Source organism: Stigmatopora argus, chromosome 22 (genome assembly GCF_051989625.1).
Source record: "Stigmatopora argus isolate UIUO_Sarg chromosome 22, RoL_Sarg_1.0, whole genome shotgun sequence".
NCBI lineage: Eukaryota > Metazoa > Chordata > Actinopteri > Syngnathiformes > Syngnathidae > Stigmatopora > Stigmatopora argus.
Genome location: NC_135408.1, coordinates 9,765,467 through 9,783,337, shown reverse-complemented (window position 1 = coordinate 9,783,337; position 17,871 = coordinate 9,765,467). Strand labels below are relative to the sequence as shown.

At 34.4% G+C, this 17,871-nt stretch overlaps 1 protein-coding gene across 1 annotated transcript; it reads left to right on the top strand.

Moving 5' to 3' along the window:
* Nucleotides 1–97: 97 nt before the first annotated feature.
* tmem88a (transmembrane protein 88 a) lies at nucleotides 98–17,829 on the top strand. The gene is made up of 4 exons (XM_077592813.1): nucleotides 98–1,169; nucleotides 1,244–1,416; nucleotides 13,915–14,212; nucleotides 17,389–17,829. Exons 3-4 carry the CDS (start codon nucleotides 13,919–13,921, stop codon nucleotides 17,674–17,676), a joined length of 582 nt encoding a protein of 193 aa, XP_077448939.1. The 5' UTR covers nucleotides 98–1,169; nucleotides 1,244–1,416; nucleotides 13,915–13,918; the 3' UTR covers nucleotides 17,677–17,829.
* Nucleotides 17,830–17,871: the final 42 nt, after the last annotated feature.

The window sequence follows — 17,871 nt, the reverse complement described above, 5'->3', positions numbered from 1 at the left end:
GTGTGGGAGAATGAATTTAAAAGAATGGTGATCTTATTAATGATGCCTTTTTTTCCCCAGATAACACACAATCACTACCTGGTCACCACTCTTGATATGAGGTCATCTCCATTCCCCACATGCCATCATCTATTGTTAACCTCATTTTTTTTTCTATTTATAATATTTCCGTCCATCCTGAGAGTCGAAGCAAACAAAACGTCCAAAGCTGCACATCTGGATGAAGACTACGGATGCAGCAAGGGATATCCTGCTTCCAAGGACAGGAAAATGGCTTTTCCTCTAACAAGCCTTCCCGAGCAGTCTTGACAGTGTTGGTGAGACACACACACACAAACACACACACAAACACGCAACTCCGTCATCGTTAATCGCAAAGCCATCCGTAACGTGCACTTTTTATGTTTCGTCCCCTGCGAGAGCCAAATTTGCCTCCGGCTGTCGGTATATTTTGAAACGCTTCTTCAAAGAAAACACAGTACACGCGCAAAGCGACGTAAATAAATAAACACGCGATAAAACCCGAAAATGGGACTGGATATCGTAATACCGATCCCCCTTTGAACCCAACCCCCGATGGCTTTTTATCTGTCCCGCCATGCCTTTTTTCTCCACCAAATTAGTGGAGCTCTACCCCCAACCTCATTTCCTTGCCCACGGATCTGTTTTCCATCAAAAGGGGTCAACGGTCAACGCTTTGCCATTCCTTCTCCTGGGAAACAACCCAGCTTTTCGTGCTCTTTTGTTTTACACCTCAGGGTGGGACATTTTTTGGGAGTCCTAAAGGCTCCAGCTTCGACCGACGACGCTAGACTCTTATGAAACACGTTGGGCTGCATTTCGTCCCAGAAAGAAAAGGTGAAAGAAGTGTCAACTGATGTGCGTGGGGCAGCACACTCTTACTCTCTCTCTCCAATCTATCCAAATAAACACCACTCCCTCCCCCTGGATTCACATCTGGGCTCTGGTGTTATCACAGAAATCCTCCACTGCTCAGCTTTCCCCACACACACACATATACACACACATAGGCACGCACACACGCACAATCATATCTCAAACCGGAGTCAGACTGAGGAAACAGAATGCCAGGGAAGGAAGTGTCGAAGTCAGCAGGAGAGCAGATTTCTCCTCCACTCGACTCACTTCTCCTCTGAGAGGACTCAAAGGTAAAGACGTCTTAAAAGCAAGAGATTTTTTTTTTGTTTAGTTCTGCCTGACGCCTGAACGCGTGTCCCACCAGCCGCTGGATTCGGGATATCCACAGAAGACGCTCATCAGGAGGAAATTCTTGAAATTCTCTTCATCCCTGACTTAACTAACGGACCTCGAGAGCTTCACTTTCGGCGGCGTCAAACGGCAGGCGGAGGCACATCATCGGGTTCAATCCCGCAAGTGAGGAGAACTAAATAGAAGGTAACTCTTTTCAACTTCAACCTTTCAAACACAATTAAAACACGTTTTGTTTATTTTCATGGAAGTCATTGAAAAACAAACTTGGCCAGGTCTTGTTAAACAGCACGTGGAGAAAAAAAAAAGGCGGCACGAAGGTACTCGACAAACAAAATCCAGTCATGGACGCAATGACATTGTTCTGACTGATTAGAGGAATTTCTGGGCTCCCGCTTGGTCTCATTGTTCTCGGTTATCCTGCAGTATGGAGGTGGGGCTGGCAGAGCCCATTTCCTCGCACTTAAAACCTTCACCACCAACTACTTTTCACGCACCATGTCGTCTCAGAATTACTGCATGAAAGGGCTCGAATCAAACGAGGCAACTTTAAAGTAGGCACACATTGACTAAGGTTAAGATAGATCCTCCAGTGCCCATCCCCCCCCCCATACAATACCGCCTTGTATTTTGATTATTGTCGTTTAAGTGGACAATTGGAGTTATTTGATATTGTTCTCTACATGAATGTAGTCAATTTTTAAATGAATGTTTGCCATACTTGAGATTCACCTTTGACCCCAAGTAGCAAATTCCACAAATACCTAAATCTCCAACTACAATCACAATGACCAAAATGAAAATACATGTGTAGTGAGCTCAGATTCTCAGTGTCATGTGATTAAGACACTTGGGTGTGGGCAGTCTAGGTTTGATTCCCACTAGGTGCCAGTGCGATGATGAGTGTTTCCTTAAGAAAAAAAAACTATTTATAGCCATTTTTTATACTATAACCAAATAAAACCTTACTGGTCATTTTTTAAATAAAAATACATAAAAGCCTTACTATAGATGGTCATTTAAAAATAACCCTTACTATACATGGTCACTTAAAAAAAGCCTTACTATACATGGTTATTTAAAAAAAAGCCTTATTATAGATCGTCTTTTTTTAAAAAGTCTTACTATACATGGTAATTAAAAAAAAGCCTTACTATACATGGTCGTTTTTTTTAGAAACAAGCCTTACTATACATGGTCGTTTTTTTAAGAAACAAGCTTTACTATACATGGTCGTTTTTTAAGAAACAAGCCTTACTATACATGGTCGTTTTTGAAGAAACAAGCCTTACTATACATGGTTGTTTTTTAAGTGTATAGTAAGGCTTTTTTGGCTTTTTTTCTTAGAAAAACGACATAGTATAGCATGGCTTTTTTTCTTTAAAAAATGACATGGTATAGTAAGGCTTTTTTCCTTAAAAAAACAACATAGTATAGTAAGGCCTTTTTCTTAAAAAACGACATAGTATAGTAAGGCTTTTTTCTTAAAAAACAACATGATATAGTAAGGCTTTATTTCTTAAAAACGACATAGTATAGTAAGGCTTTTTTTCTTTAAAATGACATAGTATAATAAGGCTTTTTTCTTAAAAAAATGACATGGTATAGTAAGGCTTTTTTCTTAAAAAAATGACATGGTATAGTAAGGCTTTTTTCTTAAAAAAATGACATGGTATAGTAAGGCTTTTTTTGCTAAAAAAACCCACATAGTATCATAAGGCTTTTTCCCCTAATAAACGACAGTATAGTATGGCTTTTTTTCCTAAAGAAACGACATAGTATAGTATGGCTTTTCCCCCTAAAAACGACATAGTATAGTACGGCTTTTTCCCCCCAAATTGACATAGTATGTACACTATGGCTTTTCCCCCTAAAAAACGACATAGTATAGCATGGCTTTTTTTTCTAGAAAAAAACGACATAGTATAGTAAGGCTTTTTTTCTTTAAAATGACATAGTATAGTAAGGCTTTTTTCCCTAAAAAAACGACATAGTATAGTATGGCTTTTTCCCTAAAAAAACGACATAGTAAAGTATAGCTTTTTTCCCTAAAAATCGACATAGTATAGTATGGCTTTTTTAAAAAAAAAAAAAAAAAAACATAATATAGTAAGGCTTTTTCCCTAAAAAACGGCATAGTATAGTATGGCTTTTTTTCTTTAAAAAACAACATAGTATATTAAGGCTTTTTTTCCTAAAAAACAACAAAGTATAGTAAGGCTTTTTCTTTAAAAAACGACATAGTATAGCATGGCTTTTTTTCTTGAAAAAACGACATAGTATAGTGTGGATTTTTTCCCTAAAAAACTACATAGTATAGTAAGGCGTTTTTTCCCTAAAAAACGACATAGTATAGTAAGGCTTTTTTTTCCTAAAAAAAGACATAGTATAGAATGGCTTTTTTTCTTGAAAAAACGACATAGTATAGTAAGGCTTTTTTCCCTAAAAAACGACATAGTATAGCATGGCTTTTTTTCTTGAAAAAAAAGACATTTCTTTTATTTCTTAAAAGATATTGTTAAGCCTTTTTTCCTAAAAAAACACATAGTATAGTATAGCTTTTTCCCCTAAAAACGACATAGTAAAGTATGGCTTTTTTTCCCCTAAAAAAACGACATAGTATAGTAAGGCTTTTTTCTTTAAAAAACGACATAGTATAGTAAGGCTTTTTTCTAAAAAAAAAAATACGACATAGTATAGTAAGGCTTTTTTCCTAAAAAACGACATAGTATAGTATGGCTTTTCCCCCTAAAAACGACATAGTATGGCATGGCTTTATTTCTTGAAAAAAACAACATAGTATAGTATGGCTTTTTTCTTAAAAAAAACGACATAGTATCGTAAGGCTTTTTTTCCCTAAAAACAACATAGTATAGTAAGGCTGTTTCCCTAAAAAAACGACATAGTATAGTATGGCTTTTTTCCCTAAAAAATGACATAGTATAGTAAGGCTTTTTTTCCTAAAAAACGACATAGTATAGTATGGCTTTTTCCCCCTAAAAAACGACATAGTATAGCATGGCTTTTTTAATTGAAAAAACGACATAGTATAGCAAGGCTTTTTTCCCCTAAAAAACGACATAGTATAGTATGGCTTTTTTTCCTAAAAAACGACATAGTATAGTAAGGCTTTCGACCCCTAAGAAACGACATAGTATAGTATGGCTTTTTTTCCCTAAAAAACGACAGTATAGTAGGGCTTTTTTCCCTAAAAAATGACATAGTATAGTATGGCCTTTTCCCCTAAAAAATGACATAGTATAGTAAGGCTTTTTTTCCTAAAAATGACATAGTATAGTATGGCCTTTTCCCCTAAAAAACGACATAGTATAGCATGGCTTTTTTTCTTGAAAAAACGACATAGTATAGTAAGGCTTTTTTCTTTAAAAAAACGACATAGTATCGTATCGTAAGGCTTTTTTCCTAAAAAATGACATAGTATAGTAAGGCTGTTTTCCCTAAAAAAAACGACATAGTATAGTATGGCTTTTTCCCCTAAAAATGACATAGTATAGAATGGCTCTTTTTCTTAAAAAAACGAAATAGTATAGTAAGGCTTTTTTCCCTAAAAAACGACATAGTATAGTATGGCTTTTCCCCCTAAAAACGACATAGTATAGTACGGCTTTTCCCCCTAAAAATGACATAGTATAGTATGGCTTTTTTTTTCTAAAAAACAACAAAGTATAGTAAGGCTTTTTCTTTAAAAAACGACATAGTATAGCATGGCTTTTTTTCTTGAAAAAACGTCATAGTATAGTAAGGCTTTTTCCCTAAAAAACGACATAGTATAGCATGGCTTTTTTTCTTGAAAAAAAAGACATTTCTTTTATTTCTTAAAAGATATTGTTAAGGCTTTTTTCCTAAAAAAACACATAGTATAGTATAGCTTTTTTCCCTAAAAACGACATAGTAAAGTATGGCTTTTTTCCCCCTAAAAAAACAACATAGTATAGTAAGGCTTTTTTCTTTAAAAAACGACATAGTATAGTAAGGCTTTTTTCAAAAAAAAAAACGACATAGTATAGTAAGGCTTTTTTCCCTAAAAAACGACATAGTACAGTATGGCTTTTCCCCCAAAATTGACATAGTATGTATACTATGGTTTTTTCCCCTAAAAATGACATAGTATAGTATGGCTTTTTTCTTGAAAAAACGACATAGTATAGTAAGGCTTTTTTTCTTAAAAAACGACATAGAATAGTAAGGCTTATTTTTTTAAAAAAACGACATAGTATAGTAAGGCTTTAAAAAAAAAAAAAAAACGACATAGTATAGTAAGGCTTTTTTCCTAAAAAACGACATAGTATAGTATGGCTTTCCCCCCTAAAAACGACATAGTATGGCATGGCTTTATTTCTTGAAAAAAACAACATAGTATAGTATGGCTTTTTTCTTAAAAAAACGACATAGTATAGTAAGGCTTTTTTTCCTAAAAAATGACATAGTATAGCATGGCTTTTTTTCTTGAAAAAACGACATAGTATAGTAAGGCTGTTTTCCCTAAAAAACAACATAGTATAGTATGGCTTTTTTCTTTAATAAAGGACATAGTAAAGTAAGGCTTTTTTTCTTAAAAAACGACATAGAATAGTAAGGCTTATTTTTTTTAAAAACGACAGTATAGTAAGGCTTTTTTCTTAAAAAAAACAACATAGGCTTTTTTTCTTAAAAGATATTGTTTAGTAAGGCTTTTTTTCATAAGAAAACATAGTATAGTAAGGCTTCTTTTCTTAAAAAATGACATAGTATAGTAAGGCTTTTTTCTTTAAAAAAACAACATAGTATAAATATTAAGGCTTTTTTCTTTAAAAAAAATGACATTGTATAGTAAGGCTAAGAGAGTTCGGAGAATAAATCTGACAAAAAAATTCTCACACTGTTTATTGAGGTAATGAAAAGGATAAATACAACTTCCAATCACTCTATTTCAGAAGTCACTGTGGTCCAGTGGCAAAGACCACCGGTCAGCACTTCAGGTGGACTCAAGTTCCAATCAGGAGTGAGTTCAATTCCACTCTTTGCAATTCTCAAGTTATTTATTGAGGTAATGAAAAGGATGGATATGACTTCCAATCACATCATTTCAGAAGTCACTGTGGTCCAGTGGCAAGGACAATGGGTCAGAACTCAATTTAGTGGATTTGACTGCCGTGTGGGAGACTGGGGTTCGAATCCTGCTCTCGTTTGACTGATCACGACACTATGTAGTTCAGTAAATGAGTAATCCTTTTTTCATTAAAATAAACACTTAGTCATTTTTTTCAGCAAAACAATTTGTTCCGGTCAGCCTTCGGCTGACCGGAAGACAGTTGGGGGGGGGGGGGTTCCTGGTGGCGTTCGACAGTCGGCCTTCGGCCGACTGCCGACGCCATGCAGTCGTCGACACTGGGACGTGAACCCTCGACACCCACGCCGCAGGCAGGTGACTAACCCACTGCACCACGAGGCGGCCCGCCTATACATGATTGGAAGTTATATTTATCCTTTTCATTACCAAATAAACAATTTGAGAATTGCAAAGAGTGGACTTGAACTCACTCCTGATTTGAACTTGTGTCCACCACAAATTTCAACCCATTGACTTTGCCACTGGACCACAGTGACTTCTGAAATGATGTGATTGGAAGTTATATTCATCCTTTTCATTACCAAATAAACAGTTTGAGAATTGCAAAGAGTGGACTTGAACTCACTCCTGATTTGAACTTGTGTCCACCACAAATTTCAACCCATTGACTTTGCCACTGGACCACAGTGACTTCTGAAATGATGTGATTGGAAGTTATATTCATCCTTTTCATTACCAAATAAACAATTTGAGAATTGCAAAGAGTGGACTTGAACTCACTCCTGATTTGAACTTGTGTCCACCACAAATTTCAACCCATTGACTTTGCCACTGGACCACAGTGACTTCTGAAATGATGTGATTGGAAGTTATATTCATCCTTTTCATTACCTCAATAAACAATTTGAGAATTGCAAAGAGTGGACTTGAACTCACTCCTGATTTGAACTTGTGTCCACCACAAATTTCAACCCATTGACTTTGCCACTGGACCACAGTGACTTCTGAAATGATGTGATTGGAAGTTATATTCATCCTTTTCATTACCTCAATAAACAATTTGAGAATTGCAAAGAATGGACTTGAACTCACTCCTGATTTGAACTTGTGTCCACCACAAATTTCAACCCATTGACTTTGCCACTGGACCACAGTGACTTCTGCAATGATGTGATTGGAAGTTATATTCATCCTTTTCATTACCTCAATAAACAATTTGAGAATTGCAAAGAGTGGACTTGAACTCACTCCTGATTTGAACTTGTGTCCACCACAAATTTCAACCCATTGACTTTGCCACTGGACCACAGTGACTTCTGAAATGATGTGATTGGAAGTTATATTCATCCTTTTCATTACCTCAATAAACAATTTGAGAATTGCAAAGAGTGGAATTGAACTCACTCCTGATTTGAACTTGTGTCCACCACAAATTTCAACCCATTGACTTTGCCACTGGACCACAGTGACTTCTGAAAGGATGTGATTGGAAGTTATATTCATCCTTTTCATTACCTCAATAAACAATTTGAGAATTGCAAAGAGTGGACTTGAACTCACTCCTGATTTGAACTTGTGTCCACCACAAATTTCAACCCATTGACTTTGCCACTGGACCACAGTGACTTCTGAAATGATGTGATTGGAAGTTATATTCATCCTTTTCATTACCTCAATAAACAATTTGAGAATTGCAAAGAGTGGAATTGAACTCACTCCTGATTTGAACTTGTGTCCACCTTAAATTTCAACCCATTGTCTTTGCCACTAGACCACAGTGACTTCTGAAATGATGTGATTGGAAGTTATATTCATCCTTTTCATTACCTCAATAAACAATTTGATAATTGCAAAGAGTGGACTTGAACTCACTCCTGATTTGAACTTGTGTCCACCACAAATTTCAACCCATTGACTTTGCCACTGGACCACAGTGACTTCTGAAATGATGTGATTGGAAGTCATATTCATCCTCTTCATTACCTCAATAAACAATTTGAGAATTGCAAAGAGTGGAATTGAACTCACTCCTGATTGGAACTTGAGTCCACCTTAAATTTCAATCCATTGACTTTGCCACTAGACAACAGTGACTTCTGAAATGATGTGATTGGAAGTCATATTCATCCTCTTCATTACCTCAACAAACAATTTGAGAATTGCAAAGAGTGGATTTGAACTCACTCCTGATTGGAACTTGAGTCCACTTTAAATTTCAATCCATTGACTTTGCCACTAGACCACAGTGACTCCTGAAATGATGTGATTGGAAGTCATATTCATCCTCTTCATTACCTCAATAAACAATTTGAGAATTGCAAAGAGTGGAATTGAACTCACTCCTGGTTTGAACTTGCGTCCAACTTAAATTTCAACCCATTGTCTTTGCCAATGGACCACAGTGACTTCTGAAATGATGTGATTGGAAGTCATATCTATCCTCTTCATTACCTCAATAAACAATTTGAGAATTGCAAAGACTGGAATTGAACTCACTCCTGATCGGAACTTGTGTCCACCTTAAATTTTGACCCATTGTCTTTGCCACTGGACCACAGTGACTGTCGGTTATTAGGGAAAAAAATCCTTACCATACTATGTCGTTTTTTAGGAAAAAAAGCCATACTATACTATGTCGTTTTTAGGGAAAAAACCCATACCATACTATGTCGTTTTTTTAAGAAAAAAGTCTTACTATACAATGTCGTTTTTTAAAGTAAAAAGCCTTACTATACTATGTCGTTTTTTCAAGAAAAAAAGCCATGCTATACTATGTCGTTTTTTACAAGAAAAATGCCTACTATACTATGTCGTTTTTTAAGAAAAAAAGCTACACTATGATATGTCGTTTTTTAGGGAAAAAAAGCCCTACTATACTATGTCGTTTTTTAGGGAAAAAACCCATACCATACTATGTCGTTTTTGAAGAAAAAAGCCTTACTATACTATGTGGTTTTTCAAGAAAAAAAGCCATGCTATACTATGTCGTTTTTAGGGGAAAAAGCCTTACTATACTATGTCGTTTTTTAGGGGGGGGAAAGTCATACTCATCTATTTCGTTTTTTAGGAGAAAAAAAAGCCTTACTATACTATGTCGTTTTTTAAAGAAAAAAGCCTTACTATATATGTCGTTTTTTATAGAAAAAAGCCTTACTATACTATGTCATTTTTTCAAGAAAAAAAGCCATGCTATACTATGTCGTTTTTAGGGGAAAAAGCCATACTATACTATGTCGTTTTTTTGGAAAAAAAAGCCTTACTATACTATGTTGTTTTTAAGAAAAAAAGCCTTACTATACTATGTCGTTTTTTAAGAAAAAAAGCCATACTATACTATGTCGTTTTTTAGGGAAGAAAGCCTTACTAAACTGTGTCGTTTTTTTAGGAAAAAAGCCTTACTATACAATGTCGTTTTTTTAAAGAAAAAAGCCTTACTATACTATGTCGTTTTTTCAAGAAAAAAAGCCATAATATACTATGTCGTTTTTTTAAAGAAAAATGCCTACTATACTATGTCGTTTTTTAAGAAAAAAAGCCATACTATGATATGTCGTTTTTTAGGGAAAAAAGCCATACTATACTATGTCGTTTTTTAGGGGAAAAAGCCATACTATACTATGTCGTTTTTAGGGAAAAAAAGCCATACTATACTATGTCGTTTTTTTAGGGGGGGGGAAGCCATACTATACTCATACTCATACACACATATTCATCCTCTTCATTACCTCAATAAACAATTTGAGAATTGCAAAGAGTGGAATTGAACTCACTCCTGATTTGAACTTGTGTCCAACTTAAATTTCAACCCATTGTCTTTGCCAATGGACCACAGTGACTTCTGAAATGATGCGATTGGAAGTCATATCTATCCTCTTCATTACCTCAATAAACAATTTGAGAATTGCAAAGAGTGGAATTGAACTCACTCCTGATTGGAACTTGTGTCCACCTTAAATTTTGACCATTTGTCTTTGCCACTGGACCACAGTGACTGTCGGTTTTTAGGGAAAAAAATCCTTACCATACTATGTCGTTTTTTAGGAAAAAAAGCCATACTATACTATGTCATTTTTTAGGGAAAAAACCCATACCATACTATGTCGTTTTTGAAGAAAAAAGACTTACTATAATATGTTGTTTTTTAGGAGAAAAAAAGCCATACTATACTATGTCGTTTTTTAAGAAAAAAGCCTTACTATACAATGTCGTTTTTTAAAGAAAAAAGCCTTACTATACTATGTCGTTTTTTCAAGAAAAAAAGCCATGCTATACTATGTCGTTTTTTACAAGAAAAATGCCTACTATACTATGTCGTTTTTTTAAGAAAAATGCCTTACTATACTATGTCGTTTTTTAAGAAAAAAAGCCATACTATGATATTTCGTTTTTTAGGGAAAAAAGCCATACTATACTATGTCGTTTTTTAGGGAAAAAAAGCCCTACTATACTATGTCGTTTTTTAGGGAAAAAACCCATACCATACTATGTCGTTTTTGAAGAAAAAAGCCTTACTATACTATGTGGTTTTTCAAGAAAAAAAAGCCATGCTATACTATGTCGTTTTTAGGGGAAAAAGCCTTACTATACTATGTCGTTTTTTAGGGGGGGGGGAAAGTCATACTCATCTATTTCGTTTTTTAGGAGAAAAAAAAGCCTTACTATACTATGTCGTTTTTTAAAGAAAAAAGCCTTACTATATATGTCGTTTTTTAAAGAAAAAAGCCTTACTATACTATGTCATTTTTTCAAGAAAAAAAGCCATGCCATACTATGTCGTTTTTAGGGGAAAAAGCCATACTATACTATGTCGTTTTTTAGGGAAGAAAGCCTTACTAAACTATGTTGTTTTTTAGGAAAAAAGCCATACTATACTATGTCGTTTTTTAGGGAAAAAAGCCTTACTATACTATGTTGTTTTTTAGGAGAAAAAAGGCATACTATACTATGTCGTTTTTTTAGGAAAAAAGCCTTACTATACAATGTCGTTTTTTCAAGAAAAAAGCCTTACTATACTATGTCGTTTTTTCAAGAAAAAAAGCCATGCTATACTATGTCGTTTTTTTAAAGAAAAATGCCTACTATACTATGTCGTTTTTTAGGGGAAAAAGCCATACTATACTGTCGTTTTTAAGGGAAAAAAAGCCTTACTATACTATGTCGTTTTTAGGGAAAAAAAGCCATACTATACTATGTCGTTTTTTTAGGGGGGGGGAAAGCCATACTATACTATGTCGTTTTTTAGGGAAAAAGCCATGCTATACTATGTCGTTTTTTAAAGAAAAAAGCCTTACTATATATGTCGTTTTTTAAAGAAAAAAGCCTTACTATACTATGTCAATTTTTCAAGAAAAAAAGCCATGCTATACTATGTCGTTTTTAGGGGAAAAAGCCATACTATACTATGTCGTTTTTTGGAAAAAAAGCCTTACTATACTATGTTGTTTTTAAGAAAAAAAAGCCATACTATACTATGTCATTTTTTTAGGGAAGAAAGCCTTACTAAACTATGTTGTTTTTTAGGAAAAAAGCCATACTATACTATGTCGTTTTTTAGGGAAAAAAGCCTTACTATACTATGTTGTTTTTTAGGAGAAAAAAAGCCATACTATACTATGTCGTTTTTTTAGGAAAAAAGCCTTACTATACAATGTCGTTTTTTTAAAGAAAAATGCCTACTATACTATGTCGTTTTTTTAAGAAAAATGCCTTACTATACTATGTCGTTTTTTTAAGAAAAAAAGCCATACTATACTATGTCGTTTTTTAGGGAAAAAAGCCCTACCATACTATGTCGTTTTTTTAGGGGGGGAAAGCCATACTATACTATGTCGTTTTTTAGGAAAAAAAGCCATGCTATACTATGTCGTTTTTTAGGGGGAAAAGCCTTACTAAACTATGTCGTTTTTTTAGCGGAAAAAAGCCCTACTATACTATGTTGTTTTTTAGGGGAAAAAGCCATACTATACTATGTCGTTTTTAGGGAAAAAGCCTTACAATACTACGTCATTTTTTAGGGAAAAAAGCCATACTATACTATGTCATTTTTTAGGGAAAAAAGCCTTACTATACTATGCCGTTTTTTAGGAAAAAAAGCCATACTATACTATGTCATATTTTACGGGGGAAAGCTATACTATACTATGTAGTTTTTTAGGGGGGAAAAGTCATACTCATCTATGGGGAAAAAGCCATACTATACTATGTCGTTTGTTAGGGAAAAAAGCCATGCTATACTATGTCGTTTTTTAGGAAAAAAAAGCCATACTGTACTATGTCGTTTTTTTAGGGAAAAAAGCCTTACTATACTATTTCGTTTTTTTAAGAGAAAAAGCCATACTATACTATGTCATTTTTAGGGAAAAAGCCATACTATAATATGTCGTTTTTTTAGGGAAAACAGCCTTACTATACTGTGTCGTTTTTTCAAGAAAAAAAGCCATGCTATACTATGTCGTTTTTTTAAGAAAAATGCCTTATTATACTGTGTCGTTTTTTAGGGGAAAAAGCCATACTATACTATGTCGTTTTTTAGCGGAAAAAAGCCCTACTATACTATGTCGTTTTTTAGGGAAAAAAGCCTTACTATACTATGTCGTTTTTTAGGAAAAAAAGCCATACTATACTATGTCATATTTTAGGGGGGAAAGCTATACTATACTATGTAGTTTTTTAGGGGGGGAAAAGTCATACTCATCTATGGGGAAAAAGCCATACTATACTATGTCGTTTGTTAGGAAAAAAAAGCCATGCTATACTATTTCGTTTTTTTAAGAAAAAAAGCCATACTATACTATGTCATTTTTAGGGAAAAAGCCATACTATACTATGTCGTTTTTTTAGGGAAAAAAGCCTTACTATACTATTTCGTTTTTTTAAGAAAAAAATCCATACTATACTATGTCATTTTTAGGGAAAAAGCCATACTATACTATGTCGTTTTTTTAGGGAAAACAGCCTTACTATACTGTGTCATTTTTTAGGAAAAAAGCCTTACGATACTATGTCGTTTTTTCAAGAAAAAAGCCTTACTATACTATGTCGTTTTTTCAAGAAAAAAAGCCATGCTATACTATGTCGTTTTTTTAAGAAAAATGCCTTATTATACTGTGTCGTTTTTTAGGGGAAAAAGCCATACTTTACTATGTCGTTTTTTAGGGAAAAAGCCTTACTATACTATGTCGTTTTTTAGGGAAAAAGCCTTACTATACTATGTCGTTTTTTAAAAGAAAAAAAGCCATATGTTGTTTTTAGGGAAAAAACCCATACTACATACTATGTCGTTTTTTTAGGGAAAAAGCCTTACTATACTATGTTGTTGTTTTTTAGAAAAAAAAGCCTTACTATACTATGTCGTTTTTTAAAGAAAAAAAGCCTTATTATACTGTCGTTTTTTTTTAAAGCCTTACTATACTATGTCGTTTTTTTAAGAAAAAAGCCTTACTATACACTGTCGTTTTTTAAGAAAAAAAGCCTTACTATACACTGTCGTTTTTTGAAGAAAAAAACCTTACTATATGTGGTCATAAAATCCTTACTTCATGTCAACGTCTAACTTTCTCACTAGTTCTTGACTTGACTTGTTGATTTTCATGAAATCTTTCTACTCACTACAGAAAAATGAGTCTATCACGGAACGGGACATTGGAGAAGACGTCGGAGCTGCCCCACTCGGAAACCGGCTCCCCGACGCGAGCCGTGGTCCCCCCACCATACTCCACCAGTGGAAGCGATGCCCCTGACCCACCAATGGAGTTGAGGGGCTCTCTGGACTGCTGGGCCTGCTCCGTCCTGGTCACGGCCCAGAATCTGATCATCGCCGTCATCAACGGCTTGCTGGCCGGCATCGTGTTCGGGACCATCCTCACCCCGGCGCTGGTCATGATCATCTTCGGTTTCCTCTGTCACTCTACGGTCAGTCTTTTTGGCTCATGCAGACATTTCTTGAGTCAAGTTGCAAATTTTACAGCCACAACACCAAACTGAAAGGTCAGAAAAAGATACATGGGTTAGCCAGACATCCAATAAATTCAAACTGGGAGGGGCGAACCTTCATTTGCTCCTCCCATTTAAAAAAGATTGAACATCTAGTTCCGTCAATAGCAGCCTATGAGGTACATTAATCGTTATTCACTGTAAATACTCCCTTTTTGTACTCATCTGTCAACCAATGGAAAAGGCGAGGCTTTTCCACTAGAGGGCAGAAGGTATATTTAATATGCATATGAAAGGAATATACTAATTTTGACATTTTGGTCGTCAGAGCTTCCTTTTGTGAAAGATGTATCTTTTCTCTGTAAAGATTGAGAATGTGCGCACCACAAAAAAAGTGTTTCTTTTCTCTTAAAAAAACCACATAGTATAGTAAGGCTTTTTTTCTTTAAAAAACGACATAGAATAGTCAGGCTTTTTTTAAAAACCCGACATAGTTTAGTAAGGCTTTTTTTTCCTAAAAATCGACATAGTATAGTAAGGCTTTTTTCCTAAAAAATAACATAGTATAGTAAGGCTTTTTTTCCCTAAAAAACGACATAGTATAGTAAGGCTTTTAAAAAAAACGACATAGTATAGTAAGGCTTTTTTTCCCTAAAAAACGACATAGTATAGTAAGGCTTTTAAAAAAAACGACATAGTATAGTAAGGCTTAAAAAAACAAAGCGACATAGTATAGTAAGGCTTTTTTCCTAAAAAATAACATAGTATAGTAAGGCTTTTTTTCCCTAAAAAACGACATAGTATAGTATGGCTTCTCCCCCTAAAAAACGACATGGTATAATAAGGCATTTTTCTTAAAAAAACGACATAGTATAGCATGGCTTTTTTTCTTTAAAAAATGACATGGTATAGTAAGGCTTTTTTTTAAAAAAGCGACATAGTATAGTAAGGCTTTTAAAAAAAACGACATAGTATAGTAAGGCTTTTTTTTAAAAAGCGACATAGTATAGTAAGGCTTTTAAAAAAAACGACATAGTATAGTAAGGCTTTTTTTTTTTTAAAGCGACATAGTATAGTAAGGCTTTTAAAAAAAACGACATAGTATAGTAAGGCTTTAAAAAAAAAAGCGACATAGTATAGTAAGGCTTTTTTCCTAAAAAATAACATAGTATAGTAAGGCTTTTTTTTCCCTAAAAAACGACATAGTATAGTAAGGCTTTTAAAAAAAACGACATAGTATAGTAAGGCTTTTTTTTAAAAAAGCGACATAGTATAGTAAGGCTTTTAAAAAAAACGACATCGTATAGTAAGGCTTAAAAAAACAAAGCGACATAGTATAGTAAGGCTTTTTTCCTAAAAAATAACATAGTATAGTAAGGCTTTTTTTCCCTAAAAAAACGACATAGTATAGTAAGGCTTTTAAAAAAAACGACATAGTATAGTAAGGCTTTTTTTTTAAAAAGCGACATAGTATAGTAAGGCTTTTAAAAAAAACGACATAGTATAGTAAGGCTTAAAAAAACAAAGCGACATAGTATAGTAAGGCTTTTTTCCTAAAAAATAACATAGTATAGTAAGGCTTTTTTCCCCTAAAAAACGACATAGTATAGTAAGGCTTTTAAAAAAAACGACATAGTATAGTAAGGCTTTAAAAAAAAAAGCGACATAGTATAGTAAGGCTTTTTTCCTAAAAAATAACATAGTATAGTAAGGCTTTTTTTCCCTAAAAAACGACATAGTATAGTAAGGCTTTTAAAAAAAACGACATAGTATAGTAAGGCTTTTTTTTTAAAAAGCGACATAGTATAGTAAGGCTTTTAAAAAAAACGACATAGTATAGTAAGGCTTTAAAAAAAAAAGCGACATAGTATAGTAAGGCTTTTTTCCTAAAAAAAACGACATAGTATAGTAAGGCTTTAAAAAAAAAAGCGACATAGTATAGTAAGGCTTTTTTCCTAAAAAATAACATAGTATAGTAAGGCTTTTTTTCCCTAAAAAACGACATAGTATAGTAAGGCTTTTAAAAAAAACGACATAGTATAGTAAGGCTTTTTTTTTTTAAAGCGACATAGTATAGTAAGGCTTTTTTTCCCTAAAAAACGACATAGTATAGTAAGGCTTTTAAAAAAAACGACATAGTATAGTAAGGCTTTTTTTTAAAAAAGCGACATAGTATAGTAAGGCTTTTAAAAAAAGCGACATAGTATAGTAAGGCTTTTTTTTAAAAAGCGACATAGTATAGTAAGGCTTTTAAAAAAAACGACATAGTATAGTAAGGCTTTTTTTTTAAAAAGCGACATAGTATAGTAAGGCTTTTAAAAAAAACGACATAGTATAGTAAGGCTTTAAAAAAAAAGCGACATAGTATAGTAAGGCTTTTTTTCCCTAAAAAACGACATAGTATAGTAAGGCTTTTAAAAAAAACGACATAGTATAGTAAGGCTTTAAAAAAAAAAAGCGACATAGTATAGTAAGGCTTTTAAAAAAAACGACATAGTATAGTAAGGCTTTAAAAAAAAAAGCGACATAGTATAGTAAGGCTTTTTTCCTAAAAAATAACATAGTATAGTAAGGCTTTTTTTCCTTAAAAAACGACATAGTATAGTAAGGCTTTTAAAAAAAACGACATAGTATAGTAAGGCTTTTTTTTTAAAAAGCGACATAGTATAGTAAGGCTTTTAAAAAAAACGACATAGTATAGTAAGGCTTTAAAAAAAAAAAGCGACATAGTATAGTAAGGCTTTTAAAAAAAACGACATAGTATAGCAAGGCTTTAAAAAAAAAAGCGACATAGTATAGTAAGGCTTTTTTTCCAAAATCTTTGACCCCATTTGGAAGGCCAATCATTTAGACCAATTTCATTGGAAGGACTTCCACTTTTCACAGCAAGCAACCCTTTTCTTCACATTTTTGGCGCCAAGTCCAACATTTTGGAAGCCCCTTGATTTGTGAAAACTCAATGAAAAATGTTCACTAAACAGGTCAAAGTTTGCTTTTGCTAAAATTGTAGGTGCTACTCAAAACATCAGATCTCATGTACTAGTTGGCCTTATGGCTACGACCCTGAAAATGCCTCAAGTTAAGTGGGGTCGGGCCTGGTTACTACTTGGATGGGAGCTGGACCGACTGACCGTTTCTTTTCTCTTTACTTTCAGGTGCAGCCACATGGTACCTCAGTGTACTGTTCAGACCTGCTGGACGATGCCGGCTGCGTAGCCTTGCTGGTGGTGGGATTTCTGCTGCTCACGCCCCTGCTGGTCCTGGCGCTGGCGGCCTTCTGTCGACTGGCTCGCCACCTCCAACTGGGCCTGTGCTTTATTCCCTATAGCAGAGCCGTGTATAAGAACCTGCCCGCCGCCCGCAGCAGGGAGGCCGGAGTGGGCGGCTGTTGCGGCATGCCCGAGGCTTCGGAGAGGGAGGGAAAGGGCAGCGTTTGGGTGTAAGGAGACGAGGCCTCTCAAAAAAAGAAAAGCTCTCTTTTGATCTTTAAAAAAAGTAAATATATCTATCTGCTAGCCTTTCAACCAATAGTTTTGTACTCTATTCATGTATTTTCTAAAATATTGTTTTCCAATAAAACCTCACTGAGACGTAAATTCATGCAAATTCATTGGGTAGTTTATAGAGGGGGGGATATA

Bases quoted from the DNA above. Each gene is read 5' to 3' on its own strand.
- tmem88a (XM_077592813.1), top strand. From the start codon at position 13,919: ATGAGTCTATCACGGAACGGGACATTGGAGAAGACGTCGGAGCTGCCC. The intron at 14,213-17,388 runs GTCAGTCTTTTT...CTTTACTTTCAG, and splicing joins GTTTCCTCTGTCACTCTACG to GTGCAGCCACATGGTACCTC.